The 9,223-nt window shown below is 39.9% G+C and overlaps 2 protein-coding genes and 1 pseudogene across 2 annotated transcripts; 1 reads left to right on the top strand and 2 right to left on the bottom strand.

The window, feature by feature from the left end:
• Nucleotides 1–1,688: 1,688 nt before the first annotated feature.
• On the top strand, nt 1,689–2,791 carry LOC110769213 (18.5 kDa class I heat shock protein). The gene has a single exon (XM_021973149.2). It carries the CDS (start codon nt 2,123–2,125, stop codon nt 2,552–2,554), a length of 432 nt encoding a protein of 143 aa, XP_021828841.1. The 5' UTR covers nt 1,689–2,122; the 3' UTR covers nt 2,555–2,791.
• Nucleotides 2,792–2,919: 128 nt separating this feature from the next.
• Nucleotides 2,920–4,450, bottom strand: LOC110769193 (UDP-glucose iridoid glucosyltransferase-like; annotated as a pseudogene).
• Nucleotides 4,451–5,104: 654 nt separating this feature from the next.
• Nucleotides 5,105–6,969, bottom strand: LOC110769198 (UDP-glycosyltransferase 76E2-like). Its single transcript, XM_021973128.2, has 2 exons — nt 6,477–6,969; nt 5,105–6,280 (listed from the first exon to the last, which is right to left on the bottom strand). The coding sequence occupies exons 1-2, from the start codon at nt 6,952–6,954 to the stop codon at nt 5,406–5,408; spliced, it is 1,353 nt and encodes a 450-aa protein (XP_021828820.2). The 5' UTR covers nt 6,955–6,969; the 3' UTR covers nt 5,105–5,405.
• Between the last annotated feature and the right edge of the window lie 2,254 nt (nt 6,970–9,223).

Here is a 9,223-nt window from a genome sequence, read left to right as displayed (position 1 = left end):
CTTACTTATTAAGCAAACATGATTGCTGAATGAGGCTAGAAAATATAGAGATCATAGTATCATAGTTTTAAATTGTTCATTGCTGCATATTGTCACTAACTAATTCATTTTATTTATATGGTTCTCAGAATTCTCATATGTGTGGCAGCACATTTGTGATTGTGAGAGTTCTGCTCTTTGTGCAGACAATATGCAGGGGATGAAATCAATGATGTTTCGGCTACAATTCAAAATTGACAACGCCTGTATTGGTGACAAGGCACAGAAACAAAGTGAAATGACTCGGAATGAACAATTTCATGCATCATGTAAAAGAAGCCATTGATAGGAATGAGTTTCTCAAATCCCAGTAAATAGGCTTTCGGGAAGAGCAGCTGGGGCTTCAAAGGGTGCCATATTGCAGAGTTGTATTGTTGGTTGCCTATAAAGAAATAAAAAGCATGGTAAAGAGTGTTGCTATCCACACTCGATACACAAGTTCTCAACTTTTGGACCATTAATTTTTGGGTATACCGGTGATTTACCCCCTGAACTTGAACCTCACTTTCAATTAGCCCCCTATCCTTTTTTTTTAGAAAATTAAGGATATGAACTATTTTTTTTCGCCAATTCCCCCTGCCGTCTAAATTCGCAACATTTTATCCAATTTGCCGTTAAATATGAGGGTAAAATAGTCATTTTGTACGTTAAAAATAAATAAAAAATGAAAAATAAAATAAATAATGGAAAATTGAAATAATAGTCTTAAAATAAAAACTGAAAACTCTCTCTCTCTCTCTCTCTTCCTTCTTCTTCCTCTTCTTCTTCTTCTTTTCTCTTCCCTCTGTCTCAGTCTTCTTCTTCTTTTCTCTTCCCTCTGTCTCAGTCTTCTTCTCTGTGTCTATTTGTCGTGAAGTCGTCGCCGTCGTCGAGCCTAGATCTTGCAGCCGCCGTCATCGAGCCTTTATCTCTCCCTTGCTTCTTCTCCTTTGGCTAAACCCAAAACCGTGGGACTTGGGGGCAAGGGTTAGGGATGGGTTTCAGCTGGGGCTTGGAATAGATCTCGCGTGGGGATGGATTTCGACTCAGGTTAGGGTTTAGGGTTGCTGAAGGAGATATAGATGGGGGAAGGGGGTTGGCAATGGGGTTGCTGGGAAGGGCAGTGGTGACAGGTTTGGTTCATTGTTTTTTTTTTTTTTCTGGTTGTTGTTGTTGTTGTCAATTTTCCTATTTTTCTAGGTTTGTGGGTTTGTGGGTTTGTGGGGGAAGGGGGTTGGCAATGGGGTTGCTGGGGAAGGGGAGTGGCGACAGGTTTGGTTCATTCTTTTTTTTTTTTTTTTAAATATATTTTTTTAATCTGGTTGTTGTTGTTGTCGTCGTCAATTTTCCTAGTTTTCTAGGTTTGTGGGTTTGTGGTTGCTAGCTAGGGTTTGTGGGGGAAGGGGGTTGGCAATGGGGTTGCTGGAGAAGGGGAGTGGCGACAGGTTTGGTTCATTCTTTTTTTTTTATATATATTTTTTTTATGGTTGTTGTTGTTGTTATTGTCAATTTTCCTATTTTTCTAGGTTTGTGGGTTTGTGGTTGCTGGCTAGGGTTTGTGGGGGAGGGGTGGTCATGGGAGAATTGGGGGCATCTCACTGTACTAGAATTTTTTTTCTTTAGTGTCTTTTTTTTTTTTTTTTGGGGGGTCTATTTTCGTGTTTTTCTTCAATATTTTTCCAAAAAAATAAAATTTTAAAATAATTTAACTGAAAATTGAATGAAATGTTACAGATTTAGACGGCAGGGGGGAATTGGCGAAAAAAATTAGTTCATATCCTTAATTTTCTAAAAAAAAAGGATAGGGGGCTAAATTGAAACTAAGGTACAAATTCAGGGGGCAAATCACTAGTATATCCTTAATTTTTCGACCAAACCAAAAGACCATTAATTTAGTCCGACACATTAGGCGGGGCCCACCCAATTTCTAGAATCTCCGAGGTCTTTCTTCTACCTCAATCCACTTGTCACCATTTAAAACAGCCACCAGTCTAAGCTCACTTCACATATTCCTTGGAAAAAGTTGCTCGCTTTCTTCTCCATTTTTGTTTTGATCTCTTGATTCTCAGAAACTCAATCCCAAACCAAACCCAGTTGAGCAAGGATGTCAATCGTCCCAATCAACGAGCAACGAGGCAGTGACTTCGACCCTTCCTTGGCTCTTGACCTGTGGGACCCATTCACAGATTTCCCTTTCCCATTCCCTTCCTCACTCTCCAACGTTTTCCGGGAATTCAATCTGGGTTCTTCAGTAAACTCAAGACTAGATTGGAGAGAGACCCGAAATGCCCACATCCTAAAGGCGGCTCTTCCTGCGTTCATGAACGAGGACGTGCTTGTGGAGCTTCAAGACGAGCGAGTGCTTCAGATTAGTACAGACAGCGGTAGCTTCATGACAAAGTTTAAGCTTCCAGAGAACGGCAAGATTGAGCAGCTTAAGGCCTTCATGAGCAATGGGGTTCTCACTGTCACTGTTCCTAAGGAGGAGCCCAGCAGACCCAATATCAGAGCCATTGAAATTTCTGGCGAAGATTAAGGTGGTGAGGTACTCTTTTGGCTAATTTAAGATAATGGGTAGCTGCGTTTTGTGTCAGAATGTGAATAAAGTTTGTGTCTTTATGTGATTGAAATGTATAAAAAATAGGTGTGAGTTTGTAATGCTTTTAGCTGAACTTAATGTGCTATGTTGTATGATGTTAGATGTTGCGTTCATCTACTCTGTATTGTACAAAATATTAGAAATGATGATCTTTGCAATAACTGATTCTGCTAATGGAGTATGAAATTGGATGCTGTGTTCATCTACTTTGTATGGTACAATATATAATGGATGATGAAATTTGCAATAACTGATTATGTATTTACATTGAGTTGTTGATATCATCTTTAGCATTTATGCAATTAGAATGACAAGATTTGGTCTACCAATTCATTCAAGGAATTGTAGGAAGAACCGGCTTGCCTCGTAGAAAGTTCAATTTTCACCTTCAAATCTTTTGCTCTTTGCCTTATCACTTCCCCTTCTTTGCCCACCATAAGCATTCTTATAGCTCCCTCTATTGGTCCTCTGTTCATATCATTCTCCCATTCCAACCCTACACCCCATACTTGGCTCAAGTACCTTGAGTTCACTCTTTGGTCCCCAAAATATGGTTGGCATATCATTGGAACTCCTTCAGAGGTGCTTTCAATGCTTGAGTTCCAACCGCAATGGCTCCAAAACCCTCCAACTGCGCTGTGTGCCAAGACCTGCTTTTGGGGTGCCCATTTCGTTATGCAACCCCTTTCTCCAACAGTTTCTTGGAAACTTTCTGGCAATGATATGGAGTCGGTTCAAACCACCCACAAGAAAGGGTGCTCACTGTTGGCCAGACCCCACGCCATTTCAGCCAGTTCTTTACTGTCCAAGAAGGCTATGCTTCCCACGCTTACATAGATGACAGTTGTGTGATTGTTTGTCCAGCCATGAAATGCAATTCTGGTCCTCTTTCAATAAGCTGATGGAGGGGGTTGGAATAGTTCTGTGCAGAGGACCGATAGGAAACAATGGAAGTTGATATTCTTGCCAGAGATGTGCCAATGATGATTGTTCGAGGCAGTCCATGGTGTTCCAAATGATGGCAGAAGATGGCCTTGAATCGTGGGCTTTCACTATTAGTTGCAGTAAGTCATCCAAATCTCTGAAATTGGTAATTAGTAGGTCATTAAATCTGAGCGGTTCAAGGCCTGGTACCAGTTCCAGCATCATAGCATCTGCACCCAGATAGGTCGAGTACCAGAGAGCTTAAGGTTAGTTCAGGCATAGGTTAAAGTTATTTTATGAGAACCAGAGAGTCATAGAGCCTTATTTCTCATGAAAAGATTAAAAAAGTGATTAATTAATTGATCTATTTGATGTATTAACATCTCATACAGCAGCACTTAGAAAGATGAAAGATGTCTGATTGTTACACACCTGGAATTGGAATGTAACCATCTTTTAGGAGCCCAGGAATTGCTTGGTAAGTCAGCATGTTTGCTGCACTGCTAGTATACAATATAATGCTAGGAAGCCCTAGATGATTAGCCACCCCTTCCGAGAAATACATGTATTCATCATAGATGATGTATGCAATCTTACTATGTTGATCCTCTTTCTCCATCATCCGAGCCAATGACTCCCGGAGCGGGGCTTTGCAGTTGGCATTAAAACCTGATATCACATCTATAAAATTGTGGACGAGACATTTTGCCCATGTAAGCCTTCATACATCTCTAAGAAGTTGAAATCAGGGTAGTTCAGTGGGTTGGGAAAGTTGAACTGGGTGTGAGTGATTGCGATGTAGAAGCCCCTGGAGTGAAGGATAGTGCCGAGTTGAAGCATCGGAGTTATGTGCCCTTGGAATGGGCATGGAACCAGAACCAATCTGCGGCATCTATGTTGTTTTTCCATCTCTCTTTCTGAGAACAGGTTTGTGTAGCAGGAATAAGTATTTTGGGCTTGTCAAAGAAGTTGTAAATCCATTCCTTGTAGCTTATAGACTAGCTACATCAAAAGTCAGCATTGAACTCATTCTGTGTATAGAGAAAATTCCTTATTAAGTTTGAAAATTAGGGTACTTTAACTACATTTCCCGGAAACTAGTCCATATTTTAAAATAAGATAGAAGACTTTGGAGATTAATTTAATAATAACCCAATATAATAACCTTTGGGGAAGGAAATTTCATGGCTGAGAGCCGATTGGATAACGAAAGCTAGACAATTGGCTTTAGTTGGTCTTTAGTCATAAGGCAGCAAGCCAAAGAAGCCCATTTTTTGCTTCATTATGAAGTAATAGGGTTTTGATTTTGTTACTTGTTATGCCTGAAAATGTTAGTCAATTAACATAGATACAAAATTAAAGCTAGAACACAGCCAGTTCAATGTAAGAGAGACAGATGTTAAGTTAACTCTTGTCTGGCAATGCTTGACCCACTACAGAGGGATGAATAATTGACATCGTTATACCTGTCTTTATTTTATTCTTTTTGCTTATTTAATTTATTATATTTACACAAGACCTCCTGTTGTGGGGTACTTAAGCTGAGACAATTGACATTGTTGGTCTCCCCTCGGCCATATGTTTTGTTTGGGTACAAATTTCTTTGGGGTTCTATATACCTAACTAAATTAAAGCGAAAATCTAGTTGGTCCCTTTTAGTGCTCTTAACTCTAACAGAACCACCTACACCTCCTTAGTTTGGTAGAGAAGATCAATGAAACAAGAGCATAAAAACAATTTTTACTTTATTCAAAGCTGAGGATGGACAACAGAAGTTTTTTTTTTGGACATCCATATGCAGGAAGCCTCATCTATCAATGTCTGAAGAAGGGACATAGTGGTAAAAAATCCACTGTTGTTGCAATTACAATGACATGATAAGCTCCACAAGCTTATTCAAGAAACTGTAAGAAGAGCCACCCTTCTTCATACAAACTTCTATTTTCTCCTTCAAATCTTTGGCCCTTACCCTCATCCCCTCCCCATCATCATCTACCATCAGTGTTCTCACAGCTCTATCTATCTCTCCTCTTTCTAACTCATCCTCCAATTGTACACCTACTCTCCATACTTGGCTGATATACCTTGCGTGCACCTTCTGATCGCCAAAACTCGGCGTGCATATCATTGGAACACCTTCAGATAAACTTTCTAGGGTTGAGTTCCAACCGCAATGGCTCCAAAACCCACCCACTGCTCCATGAGCCAAAACTTCTCTTTGGGGTGCCCATTTGACAATGCAACCTCTTTCTCCAACAGCTTCTATGAAACCTTGAGGCAATGTCTCATTCCAATCTAAACCACAAATTGAGCCAGGTCTGATCACCCACAAGAAAGGTTGATTGCTGTTAGCTAATCCCCAAGCCATTTCACCTAGTTCCTTCTCACTGATGGATGCTACACTCCCCAAGCTTACATAGATAACTGACTTATGAGATTGCTTTTCGAGCCACGCAATGCAGCTGGTGTCCTCTTCTAGTAAACTACTAGAGCCTGCTGGTGCAATCTTGTGAAGAGGACCTATAGAGAAGATTGGAACTTGACATTGTTGCTGGATCTGTGCTAGTGATGATTGTTCAAGGCAATCCATGGTGTTCCAAATGATGGCTGAGGCCATCCTAACATTGCCCGCATTAACGGCTAGTTTCGAATAGTTTTCAAATGTGTCCAAGTTGGAGGTGGGCAGATCCTTGAACCTGAGGGGATGAAACTGGGGCACCGGATTCAGTGACAGAGAGTCTGCAATCCAGAGTTGTGCTCTTAGTTATAAGCAAGAAGAATGAAAATCATACAACATGGCAGACGGAAACATTAGCTCTACTATTCAAGTAAAGCATTGGAATTTTGGGATTTCAACTACCAGCGCTATTATAATAGCCTTTAAGATGGATACACATGCATACTGTGTTCTGATCAGGAAATATATCGCACATACCTGGGAATGGAAGGTGATCTTCTGAATGAAGTTGTAGGACAGCACTGCGAGCAAGAAAATTTGTAACACTGGTAGTGCGTAACATGATGCTTGGAATGTCTAGATGACGAGCCACAGCTTCAGAGAAGTACATGATGTCGTCATGGATGATGCAGGTGATTTTATTCTGCGGTTCTTTTTCCATCACTTCAGTCAAGGTTTGTTCAAAACTCGCTTTGCAATTGGCATTAAGAGCCAACAGAATGGCCATTATATTCCCAGATGATATCTCATCAGCAGTTAAGCCATCTGGTATTGGAAAAAAGGTGAATTCAGGATGGTTTGAAGGGTTAGGAGAGTTGAAATGGGTGTGAACAATTGTAATGGAAAAGCCCTTTGAGTGAAGGAAGGTACCCAACTGAAGCATTGGGTTAATGTGGCCTTGGTATGGACATGGGAATAAAACCAACCTTTGACTACTCTGTGTTCTCTTTTCCATCTCTCTCTCTCTCTCTCTCTCCAATAGGTTACAGCTATTGGAAACTGTCTTGCTTTGTGTTGGTGCTTATAGAATTTTATCATAATATAGCAATTCAGTTTCTGGTGAATAATACGGCACTTCTTTATTCCGCACATGCCATGCTAAATTAGAAATAAATTTGTTCTTTTATATAATTTTTGTGTGTGGAGATAAGCATGTGATTCTAGCAGTTGGTTGTTGTAGTTTTTAAACAAATTTTGGAATCTTGTCTTTAAAGTACTGAAAATATACTGGCTGGGTTACAGAGAGAGACTTTATAGTATAGTGCCTCAGTCATGCATTATCCTGATAGAGATGCTCAGCTACCAGTTCTTTATCATCTACATCTTCATGGATTAAGGCGCTAAGGACCGATTCTCTCATCCTCTTTCAGAAAGAAATCTTGACTTAGTGGTTTAAATGATCTTAGAACTCTCTATCTGTCATCAATTGGTTTTGGGTTGAATGCTCGCCTTCTAATAACTTTTTTTAGCTTTATGGTAAATCTATTTTGATTTTTTATTATAAAAAGTTCAAGAGAGAATGATAAGTACGGATTGTTTGTTTGATAAATACTAAATTATAAATCCTAAACTTCAACGAAAGGGTTTAGGTCATAATCAGATGGTCTTATATCACAAGCAACATGTGGTTTTTGAAGTTGGAAAGAAAGATGTTCACTCTTTATAGCATAAATGGACAGAGTTCAAAAATTGAGTGGCTGGTTGTTCAACGGCCAGGCTGTTCTAGTTCTGAAGAAGCAATTTCATGTAGGCCATCATACCAGAGGCGAAATAGGCCTACTCGCCAACATCATTCAACATCTCCAACCAGATTGTACCGCCAGTGTAGGTGTGTGTTTATTTGTCACGCTAGTAATAATATATTGAGAATGCATAAATACATTTTAATTACTCTGGTTGAAAAGAATGTGGAGTGAGAATGGAAACTCAAAGCAACTGTTTGCAACTTATGAAACAGAACATGACTTGTGTGACAAGCAAGAAGCCCAAGATGTCAGCTTTCCAAGATCACTCAGAGGGCAGGAGCTGAAAGGCACTTGTTTGGGCTTAAATCGTGGGATTTCGTTATCAGTTGCAGTAAGTCATCCAAATCTCTGAAACATTTTTATGTATGAGAACCAGAGAACATCAAACCGTAGTTCTCAAGAAAAGGATAAAACAATGTCAATGTAGCTTTCAGAGAGATGAAAAGGGTTAATTACTGTAGACGTTCGTGAACTATGGCCCCAGTTGCAATTGGGTCCGTGAACTAATTTTTGTGCCAATTACATCCTTTAATTAGACAATTAGTTGCAATTGGGTCCTACCGTCCAATTATGTCAATTTATCCGTTAAAATGAGGGGTAAAAGCGTCCTTTCGGGTTAAATAAATAATAATAATAAATAATATACAGTTTGTAAAACTGAAAAGAAAAACTAAAAAAACTGAATAATAATAATAATAATAAAATAAATAAATAAACTTAAAAATAAAAAATCCAAATCCAAATTCCTCTCTCTCTCTCAGCTCTTCCTCTCTGTCTCTCCCTCTCTCCTACAACCCATTCCCCCTCCTCCTTAGTCCACCCCCTCAAAACCCAAATCCAATTGCAATTGCAGGTTTTATTTTTAAGTTTTTTTTTCACCTTTGTCTTTCTCTCTCTCTCTCTCTTGATAGACTTGGTGCGGATGGATATGTGGGTTACGGCAGGCGAAGAACTTGGTGACGAAGACGATGGCATGGCCTTGACGAAGAGGATGGTGTGGCCTTGGCAACGAAGACGAAGATGACGAATCTAGTGTGGGGCTCATCGGATCTAGAGAGAGGGAGGTTGGCTAGTGTTGGGGTGGGGCTGGGTTTTATATTTTCTGGGGCAAAGGGGTGGGGCTGGATCTATGGTTGGGGTGGGAATGGGTATCGGGTTTGGAGGGAGTTGGGGCTGAGCCAGAGCAGAAGGTAGAGGTCTCAAATTACCTCTTCCAAATGAAGACTTGGGAAATATCACTTTTCTTGAATGAAGCATCTCTGGTGAATGCCAAATTCAGATCTTGGAAAAGAAACAAAATCTTCCTAATGAAAAAGAAAAAAGAAAAATAATATAAGCCAGTATTGCAGATGGGTTGTGGAAATGATGAATTGCATTGGAATAAATGTCTGAGCAGAGGAGAAAGAAAAATATTTGATAGGTAGGTGGTGGTCGATAGACGATGGTTTGGAGACAGAGCGAAAGAGAGGGAGAGACAGC

This window comes from Prunus avium, chromosome 6 (assembly GCF_965620075.1).
Source record: "Prunus avium chromosome 6, drPruAviu1.hap1.1, whole genome shotgun sequence".
NCBI classification, from domain to species: domain Eukaryota; kingdom Viridiplantae; phylum Streptophyta; class Magnoliopsida; order Rosales; family Rosaceae; genus Prunus; species Prunus avium.
This window is presented reverse-complemented; position numbering and strand designations above follow the sequence as displayed.